Source organism: Palaemon carinicauda, chromosome 34 (assembly GCF_036898095.1).
Source record: "Palaemon carinicauda isolate YSFRI2023 chromosome 34, ASM3689809v2, whole genome shotgun sequence".
Lineage (NCBI taxonomy): Eukaryota > Metazoa > Arthropoda > Malacostraca > Decapoda > Palaemonidae > Palaemon > Palaemon carinicauda.
Genome location: NC_090758.1, coordinates 72,219,134 through 72,235,285, shown reverse-complemented (window position 1 = coordinate 72,235,285; position 16,152 = coordinate 72,219,134). Strand labels below are relative to the sequence as shown.

Genomic DNA, 16,152 nt, shown 5'->3' with positions numbered 1-16,152 from the left:
TGTATTAGATACACTGAGTTTGCTTTCATGTGGCTTCATCTCTGTCTTAGACTGGACCTAAAGAACGGGACACTTCAACCTGCCTCTTTATAAACCAGTTAACTGTCTTGTAATTATCCACTTTTGCTATGGTAAGCAGCTCTTCTAGGAAACTCCAAAATCAAATAACTGTTCTCTAGTCTAGGCTGGTGCCATAGCCTCTGTACCATGGTCTTCCATTGTCTTGGGTTTGAGTTCTCTTGCTTGAGGGGCCCCTGGCTTATGGCATCCTTTTCCAACTAGGGTTGTAGCCTAGCAAGTAATAATAATAATAATAATAATAACAATAATAATAATAATAATAATAATAATAATGATAATAATAATAATAATAATAATACTGTAATAATAATAATAATGCCATGTACCAAGAGGTACGTGAAGACAGAACTTCCCTGCCAAACACAATGAACAATAATTCAGATTTATAAAGTTATGGCAAAACCGAACAACTATTCATATTTATGTTGTTACCACTAACCTATCATGTCCCCTTAACCAAAGTGAGGAGCAGAAAAGTAAATCATATTATTCTATCTATTTCTCTTCCTTTTCTTTATTTTCAAGTTTCTATAGTTTATATATACACAGTGTATATTTATGAAATAATCTTTTAAATGTAGTTACAGTTTTTGGACTATTTTAATCTGTTCATTATTTGGGCTTATAGCATCCTGCTCCTCAAACTAGGGTTCTAGCTTAGCTAATGACAATAATAATAATAATTAGTTACTGGTTTTTGCCCGGAAGCCTTGTCTTCTCTTGTCTCTTAGTAAATGGCAAGTGACAAGTTGAGCCACGACTTAGGACGACAGAGAGAGAGAAAGTTTTATAAATCTTTATCGAGGTCGTTATGTTGGTACTAAAAATATTTCCAACAGTAAAAACTTACCCTCTTCTCCGGTCGAGTCCTTCCTCTCCTTTTTCCCGCGTTTGTCGGCCTGGTCGAGATAGGAGAGGGACGGCCGCAGGGCAAACACCGACGCTAAGGGGGTTAAGTGGAGACCAGAATCGCGGACTACGCCTACTGCATAACGACTGACGTCACTCAGCGCCTTAGTCGACGTCAGCACCAGTTTGTCCATCACGTTGCTTTGTGGGAAAAGTAATGCGCTGTATCAGTGGAAATAACATTATTAATATACCAAGCATATTAAATAGTATAAGATTAACCCAGCCTAAACTTGGTGCCGGTCCCATCCAGCCACTGAGGGGGGCAAGCCAGCCTAAACTTGGTGCCAGTCCCATGCCCGGATAAATGGGGAGGGTTGGCGGCAGGAAAGGCATCTGGTCATGAAAAATTAGCCAAAACCAATATGGCCAGTGGAGATTGTGAACATCAACCCCACATAAAAGTGGGAAAAGATGCAGACAAAGAAGAACAAGTAAATAGTATAAGAATAAGATACAAATAATAAAAAATACGAGAAAGAAAGTAGGATAATGGCGGAGGTAAAATCTTGGGACATGGTATTAACTCGAGGCTTTTGACAAGCTCGCCTTGCTTTACTGACGATTACCTTATTCATGAAACCAGAATGAATGAATGAATGAATGATTTAAAGTTTTCAGGCATCCTGACATCTAAGGTCATTGACGCCGCCATGAAACCAGAAAGTAATGTGAGAATAACACAGATCAAAAGTCTAAATCTTTCTTAAAAGTATATAAACTCTAGAAAGAAAGCTTTTTAATAAATAATATAATTTACAAATAATAAATTCCTCATTATGGTACCTTTTTATTTTTACATTATTTCTTGAATTTCAGTAAAATACGGAAAATTTCCTGGGAGAGTACTATATATTACTGCCAAGTTACATGAAAAATAACGAGAAGCATTTGGATGGCAACTTTCCAAAGCAAGCAAACTGAATCTGCAGCCCAATGATAAATAAAATCAAGGATTTAAAAATTTTAAGTTCCAAAGATATCAATCCTTTGCTTTTGTCACTGTCCCTTGCCCCTGCCATTCATGAGCGGCCTTTAAACCTTTAAAGGTACACAGCAAAGCTTGGTCACTGATCATGCATGTATATGGCCAGTCTATATGGCACTGTCATTATCCCTTGCCTCTACGATTCATGAGCAGCCTTTAAACTCCTTTGTTCTCAAGTAAATCATGATATATCAAGAACAAGTAAAAAGTGCAATCCAGAGATTTCAGACCGCTAATGAAGGTCATCAATATATGTTGACCGTGAATAAATCTACCGTACTGTACTGTATAACAAGTCAAGAGACCTAGCTTTCCCTTTTCCATACATTGACCGTGAATAAGTCTACAGTATAATATAATAACCAGAATCGCAATACTGTACACAATGGGTTCTCCTGGATCATAATACCTATCCACTATTAAAATTTGGTGAAGATCCAGCAACAAGCCTTGATGTAATCCTACTAACAAACAAACTAACAGATAATTAAATAAACATGACAAATTCGTAGATAATTTGTATTTTTCCTAACTATACAAACCTTAACTATTTACATGGGGTAATTACTTTGGCGTAGCTGAATGACGAGCCATAAAGTTTTAACGAGGGTTTCCTACCCCGCCGCTAGTTAGCGGGGGGTAGGGAGGGGTAGCTAGCTACCCCCCACCCCCTCACACACACCAATAAAAGGCTCACTTTACTTAGAGGTAGGACTTATCTTGGGGGACAGGGCTGGCGGGCACATATGTGTAAATAGCTAAGGTTTGTATAGTTAGGAAAAATACAAATTATCTACGAATTTGTCATTTGTTCCGTAACTGAAATACAAACCACGCTATTTACATGGGGTGACTCAACCCTTAGGAAGGGTGGTAAGTACCCTGCCATACTGGCTTTGGCTTGCCCGGGGACCCCGAACCCGAGTTTGCACGGACTCATGGGGTAAGGGGGTCCCTGCTCCTCGCTGGCAGTTGTGAGACTGCAGCGGCCTACGTAAGCTGTGTGTGAAAGTGAGCAGTGACTCGTCCTAGAAAGATGACCTGGAGTTCTTCAGATGGAAATCTGGGCTAGGACTCTCCCAATACCACCTTGTCAGGGTATGGGAACATGACAGTATTACAACTTAATACTAGGAACACTAATGAAGCATGGTTTACCTGCAGAGGTTCGAGGTCAGCTGTGCAAATGACCCAGGATGCTGTTTTCTCCAAGGGAGGAGAGGATGAAGAAAAGAAAAGGGCCAGACAGATCTTTTCATTCATAGAGACTAAAACCGAGTAACAATGCCTTCAACCTTCTGTTACTTGTCCAATAAGGAGCCTGAGGTTAGACCAGCTGTTGTGCAGCCACCACGGGGCCGATAGAAAACGTATCGAGCCTCCTGTGTGTCACGTCTTGCAGGTAGTGGGCCGTAAAGGTAATATGATGCTTCCATACCCCAGCTTACAGGACCTGCGTCACTGAACAGTTCTTCTTGAAGGCCAGGGACGTAGCCACGCCCCTGACGTCATGCGCTCTAGGGCGACGTGACGGAGGAGGGTCAGGATTCAAGGCCAGATGTATTACCTTGCGGATCCAGGCCGAGATGGTATTCCTGGTGACCTTCCTCTTTGTCTTCCCGGTGCTCACGAACAAAGCTCGCACCTGGGGGCGAACTGCAGCTGTTCTTTTAAGATACAGTACAACCTCAGACTCCTGACTGGGCACAGTAGGAGATGGTCTGGGTCATCTGTTACAGAAGGGAGACTCAAAACCTGGAAGGAGTCGAACCTTGGGTCCGGCACTCCAGGGTTCAGAGTCTTTGGAACAAACTCAGGGACGAAGCTGAACGTTACCTCCCCCCATCCCCTTAAATGGGCGACGTCGTACGAGAGACCATGAAGCTCACTGACTCTCTTGGCCGAGGCCAAAGCTAGCAGGAACACCGTCTTCCAGGTAAGGTGGCGATCAGAAGTCTGGCGTAATGGTTCGTAGGGAGGACTCTTAAGAGACCTGAGAACTCGAACCACGTTCCAAGGAGGAGGTCTCACTTCCGACTGAGGGCAGGTCAGCTCGTAACTCCGTATGAGGAGAGAGAGTTCCAGCGAGGAGGAAATGTCCATTCCTTTAAGCCTGAAGGCAAGACTTAAGGCTGAGCGATAGCCTTTCACTGCCGAGACTGAAAGGCGCATTTCCTCCTGCAGATAAACGAGGAACTCCGCTATTGCTGGTAAAGTAGCATCGAGGGGAGAGATACCCCTTCCACGGCACCAACCACAGAAAACTCGCCACTTCGCCTGGTAGACTCCTGCGGATGACTTGCGCAGGTGGCCAGACATCCTGTTGCAACTTGTTGCAAAAATCCTCTCTCTGTGAGGAGATGCTGGATAGTCTCCAGGCGTGAAGTCAAAGCGAAGCTACAGCTTTGCGGTAGATGTTGGAGTGTGGTTGTTTGAGTAGCTCGCGACATGGAGGGAGCTCCCTCGGGATCTCCGTGAGGAGTTGCAGAAGGTCCGGGAACCACTCTGCATGACGCCATAGCGAAGCTATCAAGGTCATTGAGAGATTGACCGATGTTCTGGTCTTGTTGAGTAGCCTCCTCATCAGACAGCACGGGGGAAAGGCGTACACATCGACGTTGTCCCACCGTTGTTGGAAGGCATCCTGCCAGAGAGCCTTGGGGTCCGGGACTGGGGAGCAGTACAGCGGAAGCTTGGTGTTCAGCGCCGTAGCAAACCGATCCACCGTCGGGGAACCCCACAAAGTCAGGACTTTGTTGGCTATCTGAGTATCCAAAGACCACTCGGTCCTCACTATCTGCGTCGCTCTGCTCAGACTATCGGCGAGCACATTCCTTTTGCCCGGAATGAAGCGAGCCGCTAGTGAAATCGAGTGGACTTCGGAACATCTCAGAATCTCTACTGCAAGATGGGACAGCTGTTCCGAAAAGGTACCTCCCTGCTTGTTGATATAAGCCACCACTGTGGCGTTGTCGCTCATCACCACTACAGAGTGGCCTGCCAGGACTTGGTGGAACTTCTGAAGTGCCAGGAACACGGCCTTCATTTCTAGCAGGTTTATATGAAGGTACTTTTCTGATTCTGACCACAGGCCTGAGATCCGGTGGCTCAGAACGTGGGCCCCCCACCCTTTGTTTGATGCGTCCGAAAACAGCATCAAATCCGGGTAAGGGACGAGAAGATCCACTCCCTCTCGCAGATTCTCGTCTGCCACCCACCAACTGAGGTCCGCCCGTTCCGCAGGTCCCATAGGGATCAAGGCGTCCGGTGAGTCGTTTTCTTGGCTCCACCGAGACTTGAGATCTCATCCTGAGGCGACTGTTGGGAACGAGGCGGGTCAGGGAGGAGAGGTGGCCGAGGAGACGAAGCCACAACTGGGCTGGGAGTTCTTCTCGATTGAGGAAAGGTTTCGCAACCTTCCTCAGCCTTGCTATCTTTTCGTTTGATGGGAAGGCTTTGTGGAGATTGGTGTCTATGACCATGCCTAGATATACCAGTTTCTGAGAGGGCTGCAGGGAGGACTTCTCGAGATTTATTACGATCCCTAGATCCTGGCAAACTTCGAGGAGTCTGTCTCGGTGGCGAAGAAGGGTTGCCTCCGAGTCTGCTAGGATCAGCCAGTCATCCAGATAACGAAGGAGACGGATGCCGATCCTGTGGGCCCATGAAGAGATGATGGTGAATACTCTGGTGAACACCTGAGGAGCTGTAGAGAGACCGAAACACAGCACCTTGAATTGGTAGATATTGTTGTCTAGGCAAAATCTCAGGTACTTCCTTGAAGACGGATGGATTGGGATCTGGAAGTACGCGTCCTTTAGGTCCAGCGTGCACATGAAGTCTAGTGGTCTCACCGCAAGTCTGACCGTGTCTGCCGTCTCCATGCTGAACGGAGTCTGCTTGACAAACCCGTTCAGGGTCTAGAGGTCGATGACTGGTCTCCAGCCTCCAGACGCCTTTCTCACAAGAAAGAGTCGACTGTAGAAGCCTGGGGACCCGTCTACAACCTCCTGGAGAGCGTCCTTCTCCAACATGGTCTGGACTTCGGCCCGGAGGGCCTGCCCCTTTGCCGATCTCATGGCAAAGGAGCTCAACGACACTGGATTCGCTGTCAAAGGAGGTAGAGAGGCTGTGAACGGGATGCGATAACCTAGGGAGATCACGGAGATCGTCCAGGCATCCACCCCGAGTTGCTGCCACCTTGTCGCGCAACTCTGTAGGCATCCCCCCACTGGTGGACATACAGGGGAATTGTCAACCCTAGCGCTTCCGGCCTCGGCTGGTACCTCTAGGGTTTTTGCCTCCCCTGGAGGACTTCTTGCCCCTTCTGCCCTTGGCAGGAAAGGGCTTAGACACCTTGGGCTTCGCCGTTGTCGTCGTCTTTGTGTCCTTAGCCGGACGGGGCTGCTGGACTGCCGGAGGTTTGTAGGGCCTCGATGTCAGGGCCTTATGGATGAGGGAATCCTGGTTGGATTTCCTCCACCTCTCAGCAGTGAGCTCCATGTCCTTGGGCTCAAACAGGCTCTTACCGAGCACGGAAGAGTGTCTGAGCCTGCTAGCACTGCACTGGGGACCTTATGGTGGAACCTCTCGGCCACAGCGTCCCGACGCTTGGCCCACAAGCTCGAGACTTGGTGGGCCAGAAACTCAATGGTCCGTGTGCCCGAGAGAAGAAAAGTTTCCAGCACTTACCTGGTGCTTTCCTTGGAGAGATCCTCGGACCGCACCAGGATGCCCAGAGACCCTAGCCAGATGTCGAGCCACGAAGTTGCCTGCATGACACACTTGGTGACCTTCTCCTGGCTTAGGATCTCAGAGGCTGAGAAGGACACGTGCCGGTTGGAGAGTCTCTCAAGAGGGACTCCCCCTGTGAGCCCTTCCACGGAGTGGTGTAAGGGAAGACCCAGACAAGGCTCCTCGAGGATCTCGAAATATCTCCTCTGGTGGACTCGAGGAGGAGGGAGGAGCTTGTTACCGGCACTTGATCTGCTGGAGGAGGCAAGCTCAGAGAGCTGACCTCGACCTTGTCCCTGGCACTCTTCATCCCGTGAGACCAGGGCAAAGCTGCACTGGCCCAAGGGGGTTTCTGGGCGCCGTAGACCCGGTCCAGGACCGTGTCCTTCCCTTCACGAGGCGGGACTTCAGGATCTGGGATCCCGTTAAGGCTCCTCATGAGGGTCAGGACTTGCCAGAATGCGTGTTCTGACTCCTGGTGCTCTCCTCCCGGAGGACTGGCAGCGAAGTCTCCCGTCCCCAGTGGCTCTTCCTGGGGGAACACGTGGATAACCTCGAAGGCTCTAGACGGTTCCTGCCTGATCCTCGCCGACGATTTGGGAATCGTCTTAGAGTCCTTAGGTTCCCTCCTGGGAGGGATGCAGGACTCAAGTAGCGAAGGGGGCAGGCTCTTCTCCACCTCTGGACGAGAAGACCTCTCAGGGAGAGGCGGAGCCTCCCCCATTGGTGCGATGGGGGAGTGGTCCGGCTCATCCGACTCTCCTGAGGAGGGGTAATACTCCTCCGCAGGGGAGGGAGAGAAGGTCTGGGGTGGAGAAGGAGCCTTGCGCAAGGCTCTGCGCGGAAACAGAATAGGCCTCGGAGGAGGATCCACGGGAGAGACTCCTCTCTTCCTCTTCAGGGGGGAGGAGGCTGCCGCTGGATCGTGGCCCAAATCAGAGAGGGAGGGCTTAATAGCCCGCACAAGGGCTGCCGACTGACAGTCGCGCTGTCAGACACCCCTTCTGGAGGGAAGGGGATCGAGGGATGCCTAGGAGGAGTCGACAAACGAGGGTTCGCCTGCAGGGCTGGAAGAGAAGAGTCCCTAGACCTGTCCGGGAAGCGCCCCTCCTCCGGCGAGCGTGCTGGTCTGCGCTTGCGGGGAGGGGACCGCGACGATGAAGAATCTGCCTGGCGGTGCTCGCGTTGGGGCTCGTACACCGGGCCCTGGTCAGGGTCGCGCGTGAACAGCTGGCGCGAAACTGGAATCTCGCGCGCGAGGGCGCGATGGTGCGCAGGCGGGGACTCAGGAGCGATGGCACGATGGCGCGCTGGCGATGGCGTTGACGCGTGGCCGCAAAACCGGGAGCGTGGTCGCGAGATCGCGTAAGCGATGGCGAGGGCGTGTGGCGATCAGGAGCCAGCGCAGGAGGCGGACGAACGCGCGGGCGCGCAGCGACCTGGTGCGGCCCCGAAGGGCGTGAGATAACGGGGTCGCCTGAGCGCGTGTCCGGAAGAACCGGTCGAGGGTGCGTTAGCGCTGGAGCAGGGTCGCGAGCGACCTGGATGGAGCGTTGGCGCGGAGGTTGGCGCTGGTCGGATAAGACCGGCATGCTCGCCTGCGGGCGCGTTGGCCGCGCTGGTGATCGTGGGCGCGCATCAGGATGCGGGCGCACCGGAGTGCTTTGTTGCGGCGGCCACGCAGGGCGCGCCGTTGGATAAGGGCACTCTGGTGTATGCTGAATGGCAGCCTTAGTCGCCTTGAATACAGGAACTGGGCGCGTCACCGGAGTGTCGCGTGCGGTTGCATATGCAAGCCCGCGTGGTCTGGAGGGAGAGCCCAGAGGCGACCGTGAGCGCCCGTGCGCTAACTTGGTGCCTCCTGGGCGACGCGCTGAGATGTTGTAGCGCGTTGGCGAGCGCGTGGGCGCTGGAGCTAGAACCGCGCGTGGGCGCGTATTGCTCGTCTCCCCAGACGGGTGCGATGAATCCGTAGGAACCTGTGGGCGCCTGTGCGCCAACTTAAGTTCCTCCGGGCGCGACGAATCCGAAGGAACCTGTAGGCGCCTATGCGCCAACTTAGGTTCCCCTTGGACCACGCGCGGTTGAGGGCGTGTGTGCGCAGGTGGCCGCTGGGGCACCGGTGGACGCGTATGCGCAGGTGAGCGCAGGAGTGCCGTATCAGGAATTGCTGTTGGACGCGTTAGCGCAGGTGGCCGCTGGGGCATCGGTGAGCGCGTATGCGCAGGTGAGCGCTGTAGCGCCGTATCAGGAACTGGGCGCATATACGCAGGTGAGCGCTGGCGCGTTATATCAGGAACTCGTGGGTGAGCAGGGGGACCCTGGCGCGTAACAGGAACGGAGGCGCGAACGCCTGAGGGTGAGCGCCGAAGCGCTAAGGCAGGAACAGCAGCGTCGGCAGCAGGTGAGCGCTCAGGCGGTGCCTGGCGCTTGAGAGCAAGAGGCGCAGTTTTGCGCTCAAGCCCTTTCAGCCCCGAAGGGCCTAGAGAATGCGCAGTGGCAGTATCAGGTGGCGCGTCATGCACATTAGGAACTCTGGAAGTAGAGGGTCTGGGTAACAGGTCACCATGTCCCGAAGGACGACCATCCTCCGAAGGGGATCGCGAACGATCCCCGGAGAGGTCTAGGTTGGTAGCTGGCAGGACTGGAGAACGGCGAGTCATCTCCTCCGCAGAGGACTGTGGCGACGACGAGCCGAAGAGGCGCCTCTTAACCCCCTTGTAAGGGGAAGGAAGGCCTCTACGGTGAAGAGGAGGTCAAGTCTTCCGCCTTATACACCCACGAGGGGCCGTGGGATCAGCAAGCTGACCATCGGTGGGCCTCCGATAAGGAGTCTCTGTTAGTGAACTCCCCCGAGAGGGAGAATCACCAGCAGGAGAGACCTTGGGACTTAGCTCCTCCCTCGAAGGATGTTCGGAGGGGGAGTCTAAGCCTTCAGCTACCTCAGCCACAGGAACGGGCGTTTGGCTAGACCCACGGGATGTTTCCGTCACCACAACGTCAACCACAGACAGAGGATCTATCTCCGCTGAAGTTGGCGATTGTTTGACGGCCGCACCCAGTTTGATCATGTCAAACAGAGCTTCCTAGGAGGGCGAACCCTGTAGCCCCAAGGAAGCCCAAAGCTGCAAAAAAACATTACTAGACACAAATTCCTCCTCCGGGGGAGGAGGGGCAGCTGCCTCGCTATGGGAGGCAACTACCTCTCCCTCACCCCGGGATCGGTTAACAGCAATGCGGTCTACACTACCACTCGCCGGCCTCTCGGGAGAGGCCGCTCGAGTGGGAGCTTCGGAGGAGGAAAGGGCGACGGAAGAAGAGTTCTTGTAATTTTCTCTCTTCCAAGAAACCTCTGAAGAAGAAATATGACAAATTCGAAGATAATTTGTATTTTTCCTAACCATACAAACCTTAGCTATTTACATAGGGTTTACCTTTCAGCGCAGCTGAAATGATGAGCCAATAGTTTTAACGAGGGTTAATTACCCCCGTGCTAGTTAGCGGGGGGGGGGGAGGGTAGCTTGCTACCCCTTCCCCCTCAACACACCGGTGACTTGCTTCACTTCATTTAGAGGTAGGACTTGACTTGGGGGTCAGGGATGGCGGGCACATATGTGTAAATAGCTAAGGTTTGTATGGTTAGGAAAAATACAAATTATATTCGAATTTGTCATTTGTTCCGTAACCGAAATACAAACCACGCTATTTACATAGGGTGACTTACCCCTTAGGAAGGGTGGAAAGTCCCCAGCCTTACTGACTTCGGCTTGCCCGGGGGCTCGTTCCCTCAGTGAGCAGCACTAGAGAGAGGGAGCCCCTGTACCTTACAAGTTCCTAGCATCGCTAGGAACGAGTGGCCTACATAAGCATTGTGAGGAGGAGAGTGTGACTCGTCCTATGAAGTTGACCTTGAGACCTTCAGATAGGAATTCTAGGATAGGACGTTCCCAATACCACCTCGTCAGGGTATGGGAGACGCAACAGTATTAAGCTTAATACTAGGAGCACAAAGAAGCATGGGTTACCTGCAGAGGTCGAGGTCAGCTATGCGAGGACCAGGATGCTGCTTCCCCAAGAGAGGGGAGAATGAAGAAAGAAGTAAGGGTCAGACATACTCTTTCATTCACGCAGACTAAGACCGGGTAACAACGCCCTCAACCTACTGCTACTAGTCCAAAAAGGAGCCTGAGGTTAGACCAGCTGTTGTGCAGCCACCACAGGGCCGATAGAAAACGTATCAAGGCTCCTGTGTGTCACGTCTTGCAGGTAGTGGGCTGTGAAGGTCGTTTGACGCTTCCAGACCCCAGCTTGAAGTACCTGCGCCACAGAGAAGTTTCTCTTGAAGGCCAGGGATGTAGCAATACACCTGACATCGTGGGCCCGAGGGCGACGTGACGGAGGAGGGTCTGGATTCAAGGCATGGTGGATAACCCTTCGAATCCAAGCTGAGATTGTGTTCCTGGTGACCCTCCTCTTAGTCCTGCCTGTGCTCACAAACAAAGCTCGCACATGAGGACGGACTGCAGCCGTTCTCTTCAAGTAGTGCCTCAGACACCTCACTGGACATAGTAGCAGCTGGTCTGGGTCGCTTGTTACAGAACGGAGACTCGCGATCCTGAAAGAGTCGAACCGAGGATCCGGCACTCCAGGATTCTGAGTCTTGGCAACAAACTCAGGGACAAACCTGAACGTTACCTCCCCCCATCCCCTTGAATGGGCGATGTCGTACGAGAGACCATGAAGTTCACTAACCCGCTTGGCCGAAGCCAAGGTGAGTAGGAAAGCCGTCTTCCAAGACAGGTGGCGATCGGAGGCCTGGCGTAATGGCTCGAAGGGAGGTCTCTTAAGAGACCTGAGGACTCGAACCACGTTCCAAGGAGGGGGTCTCACTTCCAACTGGGGGCAGGTAAGCTCATAGCTACGTATGAGTAAAGAGAGTTCCAGCGATGAAGAAATATCCACGCCCTTCAATCTGAAGGCTAAGCTTAAGGCTGAGCGATAGCCTTTCACTGCCGAGACAGAAAGGCACATTTCTTCTCGCAGATACACGAGGAAGTCCACTATTGCTGGAATAGTGGCATCGAGTGGAGAGATACAGTACCCCTTCCACGACACCAACCACAAAAGACTCTCCACTTTGCTTGGTAGACTCCCTCAGAGGACCTTCGCAGGTGCCGAGACATTCTCTCCGCAACCTGTTGCGAAAAGCCTCTCTCCGCGAGGAGACGCTGGATAGTCTCCAGGCGTGAAGCCGAAGCGAGGCTACGGCCCTGTGAGGGACGCCGGAGTTGGGTTGTCTGAGAAGCTCGTGTCGTGGAGGAAGCTCCCTCGGGAGTTCCGTCAGGAGCTGCAGAAGGTTCGGAAACCATTCCGCGTGATGCTACAGTATAGCGGAGCTACTAGAGTCATCGAACAGTTGACCGATAGTCTGGTCCTGTTGAGCACCCTTCTCATCAGACAGAACGGTGGGAAGGCGTACACGTCGATGTTGTCCCACCGTTGCTGGAAAGCATCTTGCCAGAGTGCCTTGGGGTCCGAGACTGGGGAGCAGTACAGGGGTAGCTTGAAGTTCAAGGCTGTTGCGAACAAGTCCACAGTCGGGGAGCCCCACAAAGTCAGGACTTTGTTGACTATCTGAGGATCCAAAGACCACTCGGTACTCACTATCTGCGAAGCCCTGCTCAGACTGTCGGCAAGCACATTCCTCTTGTCAGGAATGAAGCGAGCTGATAGTGTTATCAAGTGGGTTTCGGTCCACCTCAGAGTCTCTACTGCAAGATGGGATAGCTGTTGCGAAAAAGTGCCTCCCTGCTTGTTGATATAAGCCACTACCGTGGTGTTGTCGCTCATCACCACCACGGAGTGACCCGCCAGGGACCGTTGGAACTGCTGAAGAGCCAGAAAGACGGCCTTCAATTCTAGCAGGTTGATGTGTAGGCACTTTTCTAATTCTGACCAAAGGCCTGAGGCCCTCTGGTTCAGAACGTGCGCCCCCCACCCTTCTTTTGACGCGTCCGAAAACAGAGTCAATTCCGGGGGGGAGGACGAGAAGACTCACTCCCTTCTGTAGGTTCTCGTCGACCAGCCACCAACGCAAGTCCGTCTGTTCCAGAGACCCCATTGGGATCAGAATGTCCGGGGAATCGGATCCTTGATTCCACCAGGACTTGAGCCGCCATTGAAGGGATCTCATCCTGAGGCGGCTGTTTGGAACCAGACGGGCCAGGGAGGATAGGTGACCTAAGAGACGCAACCACGATTGGGCGGGGAGTTCTTTTCGCCTGAGGAAGGGTTCCGCCACCCTCCTCAGTCTTGCTATCCGGTCGTCTGATGGAAAGGCTTTGTGGAGATTGGTGTCTATTAGCATGCCTAGATAAACCAGTCGTTGGGACGGCTGCAGAGAGGACTTCTCGAGGTTTACCACGATCCCCAGACCCTGGCAAAGATCCAGAAGCCTGTCTCGATGCCGAAGAAGGGTCGACACCGAGTCTGCTAGGATCAACCAATCGTCCAGATAACGAAGGAGACGAATGCCGTTCCTGTGCGCCCAAGATGAAATCAGGGTGAACACTCTGGTGAACACCTGAGGAGCTGTGGAGAGACCGAAACACAGCACCTTGAACTGGTAGATCTTGTTGTCGAGGCAAAATCTCAGGTACTTCCTGGAAGACGGATGGATTGGGATCTGGAAGTACGCGTCCTTTAGATCCAGTGTGCACATGAAGTCTTGTGGTCTCACCGCAAGTCTGACCGTGTCTGCTGTCTCCATGCTGAACCGGGTTTGCTTGACAAACCTGTTCAGAGCTGAGAGATCGATGGTGGGTCTCCAGCCCCCAGTAGCCTTCTCTACAAGAAAGAGTCGACTGAAGAAGCCTGGGGAGCCGTCCACGACCTCCTGGAGAGCACCCTTCTCGAGCATGGTCTCGACTTCGGCCTGAAGGGCCAGCCCCTTTGCCGATCCTGTGGCATAGGAGCTCAACGACATTGGATTCGCTGTCAGGGGAGGTTGAGATGTTGTGAACGGGACGCGATAGCCTTGGCAGATCACTGAGACCGTCCAAGCATCGGCCCCGTGTTGCTGCCACCTGCGGACGCAACGCTGAAGACATCCCCCCACAGGTGGACACGCAGGGGGACTGCCACCCCTAGGGCTTGCGGCCGCGGCTGCCACCCCTAGGAGTCTTGCCTCCCCTGGAGGACTTACCCCCCCTCTTGACCTTGGCTGGAAAGGGCTGGGGCTTAGACACCACCTTCTTAACTGCCGGTGCCTGTTTGGGAGCCTTACGAGGCTGTTGCTGCTGTTGTGGCGGGGCTGGAGGCTTATAGGGCCGAGTTGTAAGGGCCCTATGGAGGAGGGAGTCTGTGCTAGATTTCCTCCACCTCTCAGCCATTCGCTCCATGTCTTGAGGCTCAAACAGATTCTCCCCCAGAAGGGAAGCATGTCGGAGCCTACGGCGGAGACCTTCGGATGGAATCTCTCGGACACAGCATCGCGACGCTTCAACACCGAGTTGGCCCACAGGGTGGTAACCTGGTGCGCCAAAAACTCGATGGAGCGGGTGCCCGAGAGCAAGAAGGTCTCCAGGGCCTTCCTATTGGTCTCCTTGGACAAGTCCTCCGATCGCAATAGGATGCCCAGAGATCCTAGCCAGAAGTCCAGCCACGAAGTGGCCTGCATGGCACACTTAGCGACCTTCTCGTGGTTAAGGATCTCTGCCGCCGAGAACGACACCTGCCGGGCAGAGAGCTTCTCAAGGGGAACTCCCTTCGCCAGCTCCTCCACAGAGTGATGGAGAGGAAGAGCGAGGTTGTGCTCACCCAAGATCTCGAAATACCTCCTCTGCTGAAGACGAGGAGGAGGGATGAGCTTGTTCCCGGCAGTGGAATGACTGGAGGAGGCAAGAAGTGCGAGCTGAGCGTTGGCCCTAGCTCTGGCACTCTTCAGACCCCGAGACCAGTGCAGAGCCGCACTGGTCTTAGGGGCCTTCCGAACGTCAAACACTTCATCCAAGATCGTGTCTTTGCCTTCACGGGGGGCGATGACTGGATCCATAAGCCCGTTAAGTTGCCTTATCAGGCTTTTCCTGCCAGAAGGCATGTTCGGATTCTTGCTGTTCTCCTCCCTGCGGGCTGGCAGCTAAGTCTCCTGCCCCAGGGATCTCTTCCTGGGGTGACACGTGGACATTCCCCCGGGTAGTCGTAGGTTCCTGACGAATCCTTGCAGAGGATTTAGGGACGGTCTTGGAGTCCTTGGTTTCCCTCCTGGGAGGGATACAGGATCCCAACAACGAGGTTTGAGGGCCCCCTTCCTCACGAGACGATTCTCCTGCATGAAGCGAAGTCTCCCCCCCTGGTGCCGAGGGGAAGACTACCGCCCCACTGGACTCACCTGAGGACGGAAAGGCCTCGTCCACGGGAGAAGGAGAAAGCACTCGTGCAGGAGAAGGGACCTTCGCGACCGACCTCTTGGGAACCAACTTCGCCCTGGGGGAAGTCACCACCAAGTCCACTCCTCTCTTTCTCTTCAGCGTAGGAGAGACAGCTGTTGATTTGTTACCCTGGTCGGCGAGTGCTGGTTTCATAACCCTCACTAACGCCCGTGCCAGCGGACCAAACCAAGTCTGTTGCTCCAAGGACACAGAGTCCGAAATCCTCGCTAAAGGGAAAGGGATCGGGCGATCCTTTGGAGTGGACACCACGGTACCTGCCTGAAAAGAAGGTGGGGAAGAATGATGTACTAACCTCTCCTCATCCTGCACTACCAACCTGTGTTTGGGTGGAGGCGATCCCGAGCGTCGTCTAGGAACACGCGTTCCTGCTGCTACCACCGGCTGCGGAATTCGCCGCGAACGATGGTCGCGCGAGGGAGAATGGTCGCGCGGGAGCGCGGGGGAGCGATCGCGCAGGTGGATGATCACGCGGGCGCGCGGGCGTGCAGGCTAGCGGTCGCGCGGGCGCGCAGGCGAGTGGGCGCGAGGGTGGGCAGGTGAATGAACGCGTGTCCGAGGCGGCGAACGCAAGCGTTGGCGCGACGGCGAGGAAACGCGCTGCCGCGTGGGTGAGGAAGACCGCTGGCGATGTAGATCCACAGGCGATCGATGATGAGCTGGTGAGCGCTGACGCGCAGGTTGGCAATGGCGCGTTGGCGAGCAGCATGCGCAGGTGAGCGATCGCGCGATGGCGAGCTAGTAGCTGGCGAACCATGTTCTTTCAGAAGCGTTGGAGAACGCTGTAACACACGCGGGCGGTCCGGAGATCGCCGAGACAGGTGATCGCTGACGCGTAGAACGCTGTTGAATAGGCGATACTAAAATCGTCTGTGCGCGCTGACGAGCAGGTGAACGCTGGCGCGTAGGCGATCGTTGACGCGTGGGAGAACGCTGGTATATAGGCGATACTAAAACCGCCTGTGCGCGCTGGCGAGCAGGTGATCGCTGGCG

The 16,152-nt window shown here is 53.7% G+C and overlaps 1 protein-coding gene across 1 annotated transcript in view; it reads right to left on the bottom strand.

Moving 5' to 3' along the window:
- LOC137626654 (DNA-directed RNA polymerase III subunit RPC5-like) overlaps positions 1-16,152 on the bottom strand; it is a 136,946-nt gene that overhangs the window by 74,759 nt on the left and 46,035 nt on the right. The window contains exon 4 of the mRNA XM_068357671.1: positions 932-1,131. Within this exon, the coding sequence (XP_068213772.1) occupies positions 932-1,131 (200 nt within the window). The remainder of the gene's footprint in view (positions 1-931; positions 1,132-16,152) is intronic.